This window comes from Tenrec ecaudatus, chromosome 9 (assembly GCF_050624435.1).
Source record: "Tenrec ecaudatus isolate mTenEca1 chromosome 9, mTenEca1.hap1, whole genome shotgun sequence".
Taxonomy (NCBI): Eukaryota; Metazoa; Chordata; class Mammalia; order Afrosoricida; family Tenrecidae; genus Tenrec; species Tenrec ecaudatus.
In genome coordinates this window covers 69,703,739-69,720,714 of record NC_134538.1, presented here as the reverse complement: position 1 = coordinate 69,720,714, position 16,976 = coordinate 69,703,739, and the positions used below count along the sequence as shown (strand labels likewise).

General features: G+C 41.7%; 1 protein-coding gene across 1 annotated transcript in view; it reads left to right on the top strand.

Moving 5' to 3' along the window:
* The first annotated feature begins 1,386 nt into the window (after nt 1-1,386).
* Nucleotides 1,387-16,976, top strand: part of NME8 (NME/NM23 family member 8) — a 56,305-nt gene continuing 40,715 nt past the window's right edge. Inside the window, exons 1-6 of the mRNA XM_075557320.1 lie at nt 1,387-1,419; nt 1,503-1,560; nt 1,747-1,853; nt 6,932-7,003; nt 10,501-10,617; nt 16,271-16,337. Coding sequence (XP_075413435.1) covers nt 1,387-1,419; nt 1,503-1,560; nt 1,747-1,853; nt 6,932-7,003; nt 10,501-10,617; nt 16,271-16,337 — 454 coding nt within the window. The remainder of the gene's footprint in view (nt 1,420-1,502; nt 1,561-1,746; nt 1,854-6,931; nt 7,004-10,500; nt 10,618-16,270; nt 16,338-16,976) is intronic.

Sequence of the window (16,976 nt, the reverse complement as noted above, 5' to 3'; positions counted from 1 at the left end):
CTGGATCACTAGAACCCCCCCCCCCCCAAGTCTGGAAGATGCCACCGTCAGGGGCACAGGTGCACATGATTTCTAAGTTTACAAAAGTCAAACAAGCAAATGAAACACTCTGGCCTGTGGTCTAAAGCAGGTAGACGCAGAGATGTAGGCGAAGAGATGGGGTGGGACTGGATTTCCCAGCACCTGAGGAGCAGATGCTTATTGGGGAAATGACCTGCCAAAAAAAAGAGAGTGGAGCAGAGGGGCGACGCGGTCCAGCCAGCACTTGGGGAAGCAGGCGGGAGAACCAAGACGGGTCAGTGGTGCTCTGGGGAGACCAGGAAAAAGTATGGGAGGTGGAATGGAAGTAGGACGTCTTGTCCCTGCAGTGCCGGGGAAGAAGGGCCCAGAAAAACAAAAGGGGGCAACGTGAGGGCCAGCTGCCTTGGTAACCGTCTCGGGTTTTCCTGGAGCGCTGCGCACGAGGTTCTCCCAAGGGGGTGCGCGGCGGGAGGGGTGGCTTTGGGCTCGAGAGCCTGGCGGGGGGTTGGGCAAGAGACGTTGGCACCTTATTCTTGGGCAGCAGAAGCACCCTCCCCAGCCTTCAGCTGGGTCCCCAAGGTAGTGCTGCTTCAGCCTGAGGGAGCTCACCCTGCAGACTCCTCAGGGAGTTGATTTCGATCATCCGTGACTGCCTGTTCGTGGTGTTTGAAGCGCTGCCCTTGTCGCTTTTGAAGGAGACTCCAGCACTGTTTGTCGGGATGTATTCGTGTTGTCCCTGGTCCTCCCTTGGTTTGGTAATGTCTGCCTCGACTCAGTCCTGGCAGACCCGCAGGCAGACCCGCAAGCCGCCCCGGGTCTCCTTAAATAGGGAGGTTGGCCCCATCCACTTACCGCCAATTTTGAAAAGTGTCTGCTGTCTTTTACAACAAGCAGATGCGCTTGTTTTTGAAATCGTGTTTCCTCGGTGTAGGCTGTTCTTAAGAGGGACTAGATGAAGGCCCATGAGGGATGTCATGGGTCATTTAAATGGCAGCAAAATAAAACATAGAGAACACTTCCAACTCCTCCGGGAGAACAAAACTATTCACAAACAAAACAAGACCGCCCCAAAACAAACAAAACAACACTAGCAACTGGTAATATTCTTACCTTACTTCAGGGTTGCGGGGTGAATGAGATGGTGTGATAGGCCCCCATGAAGCAGAGACCCTAGTCCCCCAGTGCCTCAGGTACATCTTCGCAGAGAAGCTGAGGCTCCCCCCCCCACTATCTCGCACAGGAGGGAGCCGCCTAGGGCGCATGAAGATGCTGTGGAAATGCAAAGGAAAAGAAAACACAAGAACGTTCAGTACATTTCCTCTGACATGTTTTCTCTCTTTCTCCTTTCTTTCCTCGGACAGCCACATGGCGAGCAAAAAGCGAGAAGTCCAGCTGCAGGTGGGCCTGCCCTGTTCACAGTTTTGTCTGACTGGGTGTGTCCTTGAACTTGACTGTCCTTTACGGTGCATTCCTTTTTGCAGATGGTCATCAACAGTCAAAGCTTGTGGGATGAGATGTTGCTGAACAAAGGATTGACAGGTATGGGGCTCCCTGGTAGTCAAGCCTTCGGGGCCCAGGAACCCCTCATGCCCCAGAAGAGGGTGAGGTTCCTTCTACGGTGCATGAAACCAGACCATCTCTTCCCTGTCCCCTGCCCCAGAATGAAAGCTTGCTGCTATGACAGGTGCTTGGCTCTGACCCCTTGTACATACTGTCATCTTCTAGTGATTGACGTCTACCAAGCCTGGTGCGGACCTTGCAAAGCCATGCAGCCTCTGTTCAGGAAATTGAAGAATGAGCTGAACGAAGATGAAGTCCTGCATTTTGCTGTTGTAAGGATTTCATCCCCATTAACTTTTGTTTTCTGGTTAAGCTACGTGTCCTTATTAAGGAGCCTCAAATACTCTAGGTATTGGCACAATACAAACAACCTTCAAAATGGATCCTGTTAACTTCACAGTTGAGATGGAATGTGGTCTGAGGTTATTTACCATGATTGTGAATCTTAGAAAAATGTAAAAGTGGATGCTTGTCTTTTGGCTTGTTTTCTTGGACCTCACCAGTGTGTGTCCCTCAGAATAAGGCCTGCATATGGTGACCCAGTGGCTAAGTGCCTGGATGTGAACGGAAAGGTTGGCAGTTCAAATCCACCAGCTTTTCCCTGGGAGAAGCTGCAGCAGCCTGGCTATGCTGCCTCCGTGAGTCAGAAAAGGCTCTAGGGTGGTGGATGTGTCCTTTACTTAATTCCATTGTGCAGGACTGGGGACATTTATCCACTTAGTGATTTTTCCAACGATAGGGATTTTCTCTTCCCTTGTATGTACTACCCAGATGTGTCAAAGGGTTAAGAATGTCACGGCCAACCCAATTAGACTTCATTGTATTGTACTGCTTCTTTGATTTATCCGCATCAAATTATGATTGATTAGAGCTGTGTTGTTCAATATAATGGCCACTGGGCACAAGTTCAAAGAGATGGATTGACCCAGTGACTGCAACTTGGGCTCAAACACAATATCAACCATAAGGGGCGTGCAGGACTGAGCAGTGTTTTCCTCTGCTGCTCACAGAGAGGGTCACTGTGAGTCAGAGTGGGTTCACTAGCGGCAAACTGCAGCAATAGGCACAGATTGTTAGTAAGTGTTTGAGATATGGCTAAGGAAGCTGATGAACTGAACTTTTGATTTTAATTTCAACAATTTAAATTTTAACAATTTTTTAGTGATTGGAAGACTTTAAACTAGAAAAACTTGGGTATGTGAATTGCTGTAATGTTATGAATTTGAATTAAATATTCAGTTTAAGTTTCTTCATCTGAATTGAAATATGCTATAGGTATAATATATTCACATAGGACTTGAAAGACTTCATATAAAAAAAGAATACAAATATCCCATCACTTCATATTTGCATTGAATACACGTTGAAATGGATACTATTTTTAATATATTGGACAAAGTCGTACATTGTTACATTTTTTAGGTATGTTTTCTTACTTTTTGAATGAGAGTGTTTACGGAGAGATATGTGGCTCCCATTAGATTTGTGGTGGACCAAGACCCATTCAAATCAACTGGGCCCAAGATGCAGAAGCAGAAAACTGCTTATCTGCTCATCTTTATTCCTGAACTCTGACACACACAGTCCGTGATACAGATAAGGAACTTCAACCCATTGCATGACCTTTGTTCTGACCCCTCTCCAACTTGATCTTGGGAGGAGTGTGGTTACTGACCTCCATTGTGGTTGACTGTCTACCACCTTCCTGCAGATACATCCTTTACAGACTGTGGTAATGTGCCAAGGCCTCCAAACCACCACTTAGCATGTTTCTATTGTTCAAGAGAGAAGAAAGTAGGTAAATTCATTCATTAATCCTTTTGTGCTGAGCAAAGGGATTCATTCGGGTTGCCTTCTGAGATAAAAGCCTTGATGTTTTCAGCCAGTTCCACTCTGGAGTCAGGGCCACCTGAAAGGAACTGAGCCTAGCCTTGATCACAGGCAGGAACAAAAAGCCAAGTGAACTGAGTATGTGCCTGGAACAAGAGAGCCACAGTCAATAGACCAGGGGTTGAACAAGAGACCAGTTAAAAGAGAGTATCAGAGAGTTCTGTGTAGAGGATCCAAGGCATAAATCTGACTCGAACAGTTAAAACTTTGCTAGCAGATCCCTCCTATGTTGCAGGCTGAACCTGATCTGGTTTCCACAATTTTCTGTATTTTTGGTTTGGTTTTTGTTTGTACATATTAGGGGGTATCTCAGAGGAATTGGGTCCTTGGGGGCCACCCTCTTGAAGTTGTGCTATGTTTTTTTGGGAGAAGGGGGTACAGTGGGGTGTAAGGGGGTAAGGGAGATGAGGTCAAGTTGTCCATGTAGAAAAGAAATGTTTGGAAACTGTGGTAGCAAATGTACAATTCTGCTTGATGTGATTGAACTATGTAATGATATGATGCATGTATTACTTTGCAATTAATAATCTATATGTTTTAAAAGACAATATCAGAAAGGTCTTACAGCTGGCAGATAACATCATGGAGAATCAAGTGTCAGAAAATGATTGTGATTCTAACAATTGAAATTGGGGTGGGGGGTGTTGCCTGGAAATGGTAACACAGCAAGTTCCCAGGTTAGAGGTTGTGGGAATACTCCAGCGTCTAATAGGGAATTGGACTCAATGGGAAGAGGCCAACAAGAGTAAGACAGAGGGCCCTGGGCATGGGCGAGAGATTGTGGGCATGGGAAGGTAGGATAAGAAGTCTTTAAATCAGCAGGAGGTATAACTAGATGTTGTGCACCAGGAAGGTCTATAATTGTTGGGTACTGCCAGGTCATGTCCAGCTCTATGTACAATTTAACCAAATATCACCCAGGCCTGGGCCATCCTCCCAAACGTTGGTTGCTTGTGCTGAAGCCCATTGCTGCAGACACTGAGTCAGTCACTCCATGTCACCAAGGGTCTTCCTCGTTTGCAATGAGCCATTATCAGTACATTATCAAATCCATCTGCTCCCTCTTGGTTACACGAGAGTTTGAGTAAGAATAAACATGAAGGCTGGCTGTGGGTTGGGTGAGATGCTGGAGACTCAGGAGCGAGTGTGTAGTGGGAATCAGCCTGCAGAGTCTGCTGAGCTAGCATTTCAGCAGAGCCCGGAGAAGCTGCTAAAGCTGGCTGTCGGAGGCGTGTTCCTGGGGAGTCCACTGGTACTCGCTTTACTCTCTGCCAGCTCCGGAATTTTCAGACTGTGTTCACCCAGCAATTCCAGGCCAATTAGGCACCTTAGGCCACCTACTTCATCAGGGACTCAGTTCCACTGCTATAGAGCTACCCCAATGAACAGTGCTACGAAAGCCTTTATAACATGTCCGACTGACATGTTGAATTTAACAGGAAACAAACGCATACAGTCTTCCCAAATACTTTCATTTCTGTTATGTTGGAACTCATGGAGCAATAGAAAAATCATATAGGTTGTGCTGTTTTTATATGATACGGTTTTTTCATGAAAGGTGATAGAAATATATATTTATTTTAGTCTCCAAACATGTACTCTAAGTAACAGTTGATGGAGGGGTGCCCTCTGCTGGACATTTTTATTTGTGCAGTTAGCCACAGAGCATGTTTAAATCCAGAATCAAAATTTTCTAGGTCAATTACCTATTTTAAAACATTTTTCCTAAAAAAAAACAACATTTTTCCTGATATGGATATTTATAAAGACTTTTCATACTAACATTAAAAATGACATGTGTACTTCATTGCATAGTTCATCTATATATAAAAATTCAATCCTTGACTCACTTAAACTCACTCACTCACTCTAACTCACTCACTCACTCTAACTCACTCACTCACTCATTCTAACTCACTCACTCAAACTCACTCACTCACTCTAACTCACTCACTCACTCACTCACTCACTCAAACTCACTCACTCACTCATTCTAACTCACTCACTCATTCTAACTCTCTCAAAAAAAATTCAATCCTCTTTACAGTAGCTGTTACTACTAAAATTTTACTTCTTAAATAATATATCTTCTAATATGTGTATCCTCTGGTGTATGATGAGAGTTGACTTTTGACTAAATATACATATATTTATGAAATATGAAGAAAACTAGACTATGATACACACTATTAATATATTTAAATATATTTTAAAATGTATTCTTTGGCTAATCTACTATAATATTATAAATTAGTAAATTTAAGCCCATTTTAATTTTTTTTAAAGCAGAACCTCCCCCCCCACACACACACACCCCATACCCCAACTCTGCCATGTGACCCAACATCTTAAAAGAGCGATAACAGTGCAGCTGATGGGGGTGGGGTGAAGGAGCCTCTGCTGTCTTCCTCCTCACCATCTTCTGTAGCTCATGAGGAACCTCCAGACACGTGAGTCTGTAAACCACTGCTTCAGGTTCCCCAAAACAGTTCTGAGCAGACCCTCCAGCCACGTACTGCCATTGTGGCAGCCAACCGAAGCTATATTAATATGGAGGCTGGCCCTGTTATTTTCTGAAAGGCTTTCTGATCAACTTAATACCACTTGAAGTGTGTGAGAGATTTTTCAAATGATTATAAATAGGTGGAGATCAAAGACTTTTAAATTTCGACCGCCGGTTCCCTCAAGAAGCATTTAGCTAGCTAAGACCAGATATCCTCCAGTCCCTGTGACCCAGGGCGAGCCCGCGGCGAGGGAGAGCTGGGCTCGTCTGATTCTCAGTGGCCATGTTTCAAAGGAGGTTCCCAGGCGTTTCTCCTGAGGCACTTCTGAATGGACTGGAACCACCTTTTGGTGAGCAGCCAGGGCAAGCCAAGGAGCTAGCAGTTTGCACTCCGCAGGGGATGACCTTGGGCCAGGCAGGGGGAAGGAAAGGGAGGGATTGAGCTGAGAGGAGCCAAGGTCCCTTCAGGCACACAAGCTTTCCTGCAAGCGAGGAGAAGGGAGGGACCCCTATCTGAAGGCTGTCAGCACAGAAAGGGATAGGAAGTACCTGGTGTGAGAGCAGAGGGCACTCTGTGGACGGAGAGGGGGGGTTACAGAAAGAGGGACCTCTTGAGAGAAGACTACTGGTGTTGGGTTGGAAAAGCTGGGGCAGGCCTCCTGGTCCAGAAAGGTGGGGTCCCTGAGGATGAGAGAGAAACAGGGGCAAGAAAGGGCAGCTGCGTCGACTGAAGATTGAGTTCCCTAATAAAGAGGGGCAAGGAGAGGAGAGGGTGGGGCCCCAGTGTGAAGGACCCCGTTGATGGCAATTTCATCCTGATAACAACACTTCTGAAGACGTTGAAGAAAGCGTCAATTAAAAGTTGCGTGCGTTGCTACATTTTTTTGAACAGAGCTTCTGTCATGACTTGGGCTGAGTCTTCTGCCTTGTTACAGGAAAGATTCCCATTTTTTCCAGGCAGAAGCCGACAGCATCGTGACCCTGCAGCCGTTTCGGGATAAATGTGAACCTCTTTTTCTCTTTTGTCTTGTGAGTACACTATTTTGCCTTTCATTTGCGTTATCAGATTCCAGTTTACAAGATAAGGACAATTTCAGACTATAAAACGACTAGGAAACTCGTTGCCGAACATTGTAATTGTGCATTTTTGAACCCTATTTTTGCTTGTCTATTAATCTATTTCCTAACTTGACCTCCACAAGCTCAGAATGTGTGGAGGAAATTAGACTATACTACGCACTGCGCAGATGAAGAAAAAGAAAATAGGATGGCATTTACCTTTTTCTAAGGAAACAATCAGATTAATACCATGAGTTAGTATTTACAGTTGTGAAACAGTGAAAATTTGCTGAAAAAAACAAAAGAAGAGACTTAGTCATAAATATTCATGAATACCTATAGAAGAAAAATTTCTGCACCAATAAAAATCATGTTGTGTTAGAGTTCTCTAGAGAAACAAAACCAGAATGCTAATAATTATATATATATATATATACACACAGATAAATATATATAACATAAGAAATAAACAGTTAATTAAATTATAAAGCACTAAAAATGGCTCAGTGCAACTCACTCCTGTGAGACAGTTGTGTGACACTGGCAGTCCTTCAAGTCTTGAGGGCTGCCAGGTAGTCCTCTGTAGAGCAATTCAGGCTATCCGGGCACGGGCAGCAAACAGCAAGGCGGGTCACCAACAGTCAGTCAGATGACAGGGTCGGACAGTCCCCAGCTCAAGAGATGTAAATTCCAATGGTGTGGCAAAGCAGGTCTTGAAGGAACCTCAAATTATAGAGACACAGTCCACAGGTTAGGTGTCCCACAGGTAATGTAGCTTGCAAATTGAGGCGCAAGCAAGGCAGCCACACGCTGGTCTGATGATCAAAGAGCAAGAGAAAAGAAAGGCGAGGCTCACCGAGCCATTTTTCCCTCCTCCTGTCAATTAATCCTACATATTTTTATCGGCCAAGTTGCCCTAATAAACTAACTGCCTCACCTATCAAAGAAGAATATTGAATGACCAACTGATACATTTTATTTAGGAGACATTTATGTTACTCTATGATGGATATGCATTAATTAGAGAGAGAGAGAGAGAGCAATTTGGAAGACAACTCCTTGGCAAACTGACTTGAAGAGCTGCATATGTGTGCCCATTTCAAAGAAAGGTCACCCATTGGGTGGCTCAAAGCATAGGCAATATCGTTGACATCACACACAAGTAAATGTTGCTTAAAATCACTCAGTAATGGTTGCAGCAAGCAGTACATTGACAGGGAACTGCCAGAAGTTCAGGCCAGATTCAGAAGAGGACATGGAACAAGGACATGGAACAACTGCTGATGTCAGATGGATCTTGGATGATTCTAGAGAATAACAAAAAGATATTTAGTTGTGTTTTCTTGACTATGCCAAGGCATTGCATTGTGTAGGCCACAATAATCTATGAATTACCTTGAGAAGAATGGGAATTCCATAACACTTAATTGTGCTCCTGAGGAACCTGCACATGGATCAGAGGCAGTTGTGGGAACAGAGCAAAGGAATGCGGTGTGGTATAAGATCAGGAAAGGTGTGTATCAGGGCTGAATCCTCTCACCATATTTTTGTTCAATCTATATGCTGAACAAATTATCAGACAACCTGTCTTATATGAAGAATTATCAGAGAACCTGCCTTATATGTGGCATCCGGATCAAGGGAAGGCTGATCAATAGGTTGCAAGATGCAGGCGACACAACCTTGCTTCAACAAGCAGAGATCAAAAGACGTGTTGCATTAAGTAAATCTGCTGCATAAGACTTCTTCAGTGTATTGAAGAGCAAGGATGTTCCTTTGAGTACTAAGGAATGCCTGCGCCAAGCCATGGTATTATTCTCCATCGCCTCATATGCATGTGAAAGCTAGACATTGAATAAGGAATACTGAAAAAGAATGGATCCACAATTTAAATTGTGGTGCTGGAGAAGAATATTGAAAATATCACGGACTGCTAAAAGGACAAACAACTGTCTTGGAAGAAGTAAAGCCAGAGTGCTCCTGAGAGGCAAAGATGGCAAGACTTCATCTTATATACTTCAGACATTGTCAGACTAGACCAGTCCCTGGAGAAGGACATCATATTTGGTAAAATAGAAGGGCAACAAAAAAGAGGAAGGCCCTCAATGAGATGGATTGCTACAGTGGCTGCAGCACTGGGCTCATTCACGGAACAATTGTTTGTGAAGGTGGCTTACAGTGTTTCCTTCTGTTGTCTATAGTGTTACTGTGGGTCGAAACTGACTCGATAGTGCCTGTGTTAGTCTGGGTACTTTAGAGAAACAAATCCATAGACACTCATGTGTATGAGAGTTTTATATAAAGGGTAAGTGCACATAAAGAAAACATGCCAACCCAGTGCTACCCAAGCCCACAAGTCCAACATTAACCCATATGTCCGACACCAATCCACAAAGTCCTCCTCCATCTCACCAAACACACACTATGAGGCCGACTGCAGGAGGAAAGCCAAATCAGTGAGTATGTAAGCATCTCAGCGCTGGCAGGGGTCTCCACATGGCTGCTACAGCACCCAGGGCTGCATCGGGGTAGGTCCATGTGGCTTCTCCTCAGGGATGTCTTACAGGAAGTGAGCCTTGCCAGTTGTAGCAGGGAACTGTCTAAAGCAGCTGCACCCTGTTCTGACCATCAGAAAGCAAGAGACCTGAGAACTAGAAAGGCAAGATTCACCGAGCCATTTATCCCTCTGCCCTTCAATTACACCCACCTATGTTTATTGGCCAGGTTGGCACAATAAACTTTAACTATCTCAATCCACCCTTTGTCAACTGGTCACCTATAGATAATACTTTAGCCTCACAATTGCAATTAAGCAACACCTACACCTTAATCCTATAATCCTGTGAATATGTTCCCCCACCCATGAAAGTTTGTAAGCCAACCACTTCTTGCCTTTATTCCCCCAAATTTTGGGTATCAAATTTAGTGCCTAACCACACTCTATCTATACTTTGGTAGAGTTAGAAGTATAGGTGGTAAAGGTAAAGGTAGAGGTGATAGTAGAGGTAGATGTAGAGGTGGCAGAGATAGTGGTGGTAGATGTAGGGATGGTAGAGGTAGAGGTACAGGGGCAGAGGTGGTAGAGGTAGAGGTAAGTGCGGTGGAGGTAGATCTGGTAGATTTAGAGGTGGTAGTAGAGGTAGAGGTGGTAGAGCGAGAGGTACAGGGGCAGAGGTGGTGGAGGTAGAGGTAAATGCGGTGGAGGTAGAGCTGGTAGATTTAGAGGTGGTAGTAGAGGTAGAGGTGGTAGAGCGAGAGGTAGAAGTAGAGGTAGAGGTGTTAGAGCGAATTGTCATGTCTGTCTTCTCAGGACCCTTCTGGTAACTGACCTTCATGCTCCACTAATGACAGGAACTGAAAGAGAATTGGGTGGGGGAAAGTGAAGAGTGACTTAGTTCAGCTTCAGGGTTAATTTTTAATTTATATTGAAAATGAATGTTCTCCTCATGTTTTATTTTCCCTCATAGAATGGGAAAATTATTTCAAAAGTGACGGGGGCAAATGCACCACTTGTTAACGGAAAAGTTATTCAGCTCATTGAAGAGGAAAGGAAAATTGCAGCCGGAGAAATGGTTCGCCCACAGGTAGTACTTTCAATGAAGAATCAATTTAATTTTTAAAATGTGTCACATTTTCCTCTTTTTTCTCTGAAGCATTTCCCCTAATTCTATAGCTATTTATATGTCTACGTGCAGCCTCTGTGGGGAAGCGTTTTGGCAACTGGAATCAAAAGTCTTAAAACACATATATATCCTTGGACTCTGAACTTAGACTCTAATAATTAACTTTAAAAAAACAATGGCACAACTATAGATCAAGAATGGTTTATTGTCATGCTATCTACATCACTGAAATATCTGGAATCATGCTAAATATCCTGCAGCAGTGAATCAATTCCACAAAATGTCCGTAATAGATGGCATACATTATGCAAATCTCTAAGGTGGGCTGTTGCCCAGTGGGTGCTGGCTTTTTTATTCGTAGGCCTGGAAAGGGGCCAGGATAGAATGATGAGTGGAAATAAATATCCTTTCAAAGGAGACTAATGGTAGATAAGATATTATGCGTATGTGTGTGTCGAATACATTACCTGTAAGGTGATATGGTTCTCTGTGTACAAAGAAATAAAGCATTTGAAAACAAGGACGTGGGCCACAAAGCATGTGGAGATATGGCTACAATAGCGTTAAAACACAAGTCACATAAGAAAGAAAAATCCTAATCATAGTCAGAGAAGCAGGAGAGACCGATGTCATTAAAAAACAAGAACTTAGAGAAAATATGATATTAAGAAAAAAGATAAAGAGGAATCAAGTAGTAGAGCAAAGACATTCCCGCACAGAAGCCTCACACAGGAGTGCCGATTCATCCAGGGTGCAGTACCGCACCTCCAAACCCCGCAACATTCCTCTGGGTTTCTAAGGCTTCCTCCTCCCACCCCCATAACCCCAGTTCTACCGCACAAATCCTCCTAAACTTTAATATGTGCATTGGTATAGCTAAGCGCTTTCGACACATGGATTGCAGGACAGATAAGCCCCTCAGAAGCAGTAAGGGGAGCAGCTATACCATGAGGGTAGGGGGAGGATAGGGCGGAAAGGAAGAAAGAAGGAACCAATAGCAATGATACATGTATAACACCGCCTCCCTCCCAGCGATGGACGCATAACAGAAATGTGGGTGGAGGGATACAGCGGATGGTGTAAGATATGAATATAGATGTAATTTATTAACAGTTCACCAGGGTGGGGGAGGGAGGGACAAGAGGGGCTGTTATCAAAGGGCTCCAGTAGAAAGATAATGTCTTGAAAACAATAATCGCAATATATGTTCAAGTTCGCTTGATATCAGTGCTTTATGGATTGCTATAATATCTCTAAGAGCCCCTAATAAAATTTATTTTAATTGACCTATAAAGAAAAAGAAAGAAGGAAAAATATAGAGTTATGTCTGTGTAAGTATTTGCTAATCCAAAAAGGTATCACTTCAAGTCAGGAAAGGATAAGACACTCAATAAACAGGTTACAAATATTGAGTTACTTATTCATACAAATAATATGCATAACTCCCTCATGTGATACACCTAAAAGGTTTCATATGAGTGAAAGGATTAAATATAAAGCAATATGCCATGAGACTATTTAACAAAAATATTGCCAAACTTTTATATTGTCAGAGGTTTAGGAAAGCCTTCTAAGCATAGAACAAACTAGAGAAATCAATAATAATAATAAAAACCTGAGAGGTTTAATTTTTTTAGCACTTTCAAATTTTCTCTTAAAATTAAATTGGAAGCCATACAATGAGAAAAATGGCTGGACTACAATGTGCATACTAATACTCATAATCTGATTTTTTAATAAAGGCTAACCCACTGGCATTCTTATGACTACACACCGTACAAAGTAACTTAGGAAAAAGATAAACATTCCAACAGGAACGTGGCACATGATGGATAGGAGAATTTACATGTATGAAAATTATTTTTTTCATTCAAGACTTTTTATTCTTTTTTACTTTTCCAAGTGTTCTTGTTTCCCAGGGAAATTTGTTTTCATTCTAACCTCTGATTCCTCTTCTAGAAATCATCATAGCTGGCAATTCTTGAGTATATTCTATTGATAAGTCTGCAAATAGATATTTACTTATCACAGCTGTGTTATTACTACAAATGATTAAATGAGGCTTTAAGAAACTTTGTCTTGTCTCCAGAAATAAGCTTATTAGTGAAACTGGAATTTGAAGTGAGGCAGGTTGAATCCTAAATAACTGCTTCGTGATTGCCCTATTCCACTGAGCGTCCTTGATGTGTTCATCTGCTGGATGGTTTTAGTGTTGTTCTCATTGTTTTGCTCCTCTTGCAGAATGAAACTTATTTTTAATTGATAGCTATATGCATATGAGGAATTTATGGATATTGTATGATTCTATTTTGTTGAATAACCATACTATTTAAAATTTATTTTTATTTAGTTATTTAAATCATTTTATCGGGGGCTCTTGCAACTCTTGTTATAAACCATACATCAATTGTATCCAACATAGTTGCACATATATTCCATCATTCTTTTCTAGACATTTCTTTTCCATTGAGCCCTTGGGATCAGCTCCCCTTTTTTATCCCTCTCCCCACCAACCCTCGTGGTCCCCTGATAGATTGTAGATCATTAATTATTTTTAAATCTCACTCCAACTGCTGTCTCCCTTCCCCTCTGGTTTCTGTTGTTTTTCCCCCTGACTGGGGTGTGTGTGGCTATATGCCATTCATTGAGATTCCATTTTGTTGAATCATCATAGTATTTTTTAATAAATCATTTTATTGAGGGTTCTTACAGCTCTTATAACAAACCATACAACAATTTTATCAAGCACATATGTACATATGTTGCCAACATCATTTTGAAAACATTTTCTTTCTACTTGGGCCCTTGGTATCAGCACCTCTTTTTCCCCCTCTCTCCCCCTCTCCCTTGCTTGTAACCCCTTGATAAATTATAAATTATTATTCTTTTCATATCTTACACCATCCACTGACTTCCTTCACTCATTTTTCTGTTATTTGTCCCTTTCAGGGGTGTGGGTGGGGGTGCGGGTTATACATAGATCATTATGATTGATTTCCCCTTTCTCCTCCTTCTTCCCCCACTTGCCCCCAACTCTCATGTCATCACTCTTCCCATTATTGTTCCCGAGGGGTTTATCTGTCCTGGATTCCATGTGTGGAGAGCTCTTATCTGTACCAGTGTGCATGCTCTGGTCTAGCCAGATTTGTAAGGAAGAACTTGCCTAATGAAATTGCCTAGCACAGCCCTGCCCAATGGTGACAGAATGCGAGCCAGAACCAGAATATATCCTGTAATTTAACATTCCCTAGTTGCCATAGTAAAAATAGTACAAAGACACAAATGAAATTGACTGAAGAATATAGATGAGTCAAGCAATATACTCAAAATTTAAATTTGAGTGTTCATTTAAATATGCACTCAATGTAAAAAATAAAATATTAATAGTTTGGGGTTTTGGCCTTTTTCATACTAAATTTGTAAAATCTGCTGCATATTCTATGCTGATTAAAAACAATAACAGCAACAACAAAACCCTAACTTCCGTCAAGTCAGTTCTGACTCATAACACGTCTTAGGTCAGACCAACCTCATTTTAAGAGTTCAAGCAAACTTATTTGGTCAGTGACTGATGTACTAGCCAGGACAGCGCCAACAAATTAAAAGCATGCTTAATTTGAGGTTACACCTAATACATGTAATCATTTGTGATTATAATAAAAACAAACATTTTTAGCAGAGTGATTACCATTTTTTCTTCTTGGGGGTATCTATTACATCGAGAATCTGAATTTATGCATTTTCATATCAAAGTCATGCATAAAACTGCTCCATTCGCTCACAATATCATGGCATCACATTCAAGGCATCCCTGGAAGTTAACCCTCACGCTCCCTGGTGTTCTACTCTTGGTAGAATATTGGCTATTGGTTTGAAAAGCATGTTTTCAATGTTAAGAAGGTATCTCCTGTTTCTAATTTACACGAGTTATTGTCCAGGATGGATCTTGAAATTTAGTAAATACCATTTTGAACTTTAACATGATAATAAAGTGTTCCCTAAACCAAATAAATTATTATCAAGTCGACTGACCTCTGGGGAGTTTATTCGTCATCTGGTGTATCTGTTACAGAAGTAACCACAACGGGATAACTTGGAGAAGAGGGACTGATTTTCTCACAGTTTAGGAGGCTCGAAGTTCAAATTCTGAGCACTAGCTCTAGGCAAGGCTTTCTTTCTCTGCTGGCTCTCAGGGAAAGGCCCTTACATCTTTCTCACAATCATGGGCCTGGGGTCCCTTGGAGATCTCTAAGTGTTCTGGTATCACTCTTCCTTTGAATCTAAGAGGTTCTCAGCACAGAAATCCCATCTTCAAAGGAACCATTACTCTCCCAGCTCTTCATTATTTGTGGTAGTAAGCCCCTCCTAGTCTCTTCTATAAGATGAGATGTGGTACAAACCACACCCCATGGAAGCCCCCCATTAGGGCTGTGACATGAGTAAAAGGTTGCATATCACACCCTAATCCTTTCACAACTCATTGGCTGATCACAGCAGATCATATTATGGGGATCTGATTACATTCTGACATAACTGTCAAATTCAATCATTACATAACTTCCAAACATCTTGATGAGCCAAGTTGACACAATTTTAGGAGAATCCAATTCAATCCATGATATGGTATGTCGAAGTAGAACTATACTCCATACGGTTTTCAGTGATTAAAGTTTGGAAGTAAATTGCCAGGATTTTCTTCCAAATCATCTGTTTACTTATTTGTAAAATTAACTTATTTGTTAATTTCCTCTTCCTTTTTTTAAAAACATTTTATTAGGGACTCATACAACTCTTATCACAATCCATACATATACATACATCAATTGTATAAAGCACATCCGTACATTCTTTGCCCTAATCATTTTCAAAGCATTTGCTCTCCACTTAAGCCCTTTGCATCAGGTCCTCTTTTTTTTTCTCCTTCCCCTGCTCCCCCCTCCCTAATTTCCTCTTGCTTATTTTCCTCTTGGAGCACTTCTCTTTTAAAAATATACTTACATATAATTTACATATCATACAATTCAATGCCTTGATCATAGTGAAAGGAGTTGTGAAATCATCACTATAATCGATTATAGAAAATTACTTCATTTTATACACATTATTGTTTGCTTGCCCCTTTCCCCAACCTCCCCTGCCATAACCCTAAGAAACTATGAATTCAGTTATTGGCTCTATACATTTACCTATACTAGATTACAAATTTTAAAAACATACTTAAACATAATAATAAAAGCAAAATAAAACAGAGGAAACCTCAATTGTAAACTAGAACAAATTAAAAATGGGTCAAACAAGAAAACATGATAAATTAATGTTACATTTTAACCTAACTATACCTGCCTGAATCCTCTTGCGGTGCTCTCTCTCTGAGAGCAAGGTTGTTCACATCCCTGGTCCATGATCAGAGGGGATTCCCCAGAGACTTAGTCCACATGCACTGTTCACAATATTCCACGGGAAAGCTGCTGGGGGCGAGGCAGGTGCACAGGGAGGAAGCTCATTTCCATTTTACCTTGTATGTCCTGCCTGATACATATTTACTATAATCAAAACTTCTAAAAACTCTTATGTTAAAACATAATTGTGTTTTCCTTGACTTTCTTTTCAATAGCACAATGAAATTATGCTGGTAGACTCCGAGGCAGAAGATGCTGTAGAACCACAAGATGAAAGTGAAGGTAGATTAATTTGATTTTAAAATAATGGCAAGATTTTCTGCACATTGATGTTCACTACTGTATTTTTGACCCAGCGAAACTGATAATGCTCTCATCAGGGAACTGTCCAGATAAATTATGGTCAGAGTATACTTTTATGACTAATCTGGACAGTGGTTCTTATTTCATCCTGAATTATTCAAAAGTTTGTTCAGATAACTTCTTCCATGACAATGCATGCTACTGGTTACTCTGCAGCAAACTCTTGGGTGCTTTCGCTGCGATTGTGGGTGTTGGTTTGCTTTGTGGAGGAAGGGAAGACAAGGGAGCATGCCCAGTAAACTGTCTTGAACTAAAAGCTTATCACATGGGTGCACATCAATCTGAAGATGACGAATTAGCCAGTTTGTGACATTTCCTTGCACAATGGAGTGTTAACTCCTCATTTTTGGAAATGATGAGCTAGCTGGATTGTGAGTGGGAATGCTTTTAGTTAAACTCTCATGAAAACCAACCAGTGTCTGCTTACTAAACTTTTTCATTTTTGACTAAAACCTCTTGTGAATTTTTGCCCTGTGCACAAATATAGAAACTTTGCTTGGATTCTCAGTAGCAAATCTTTGGTAGTTGAAATGCCATCATAAGACAGAAACCACCAGT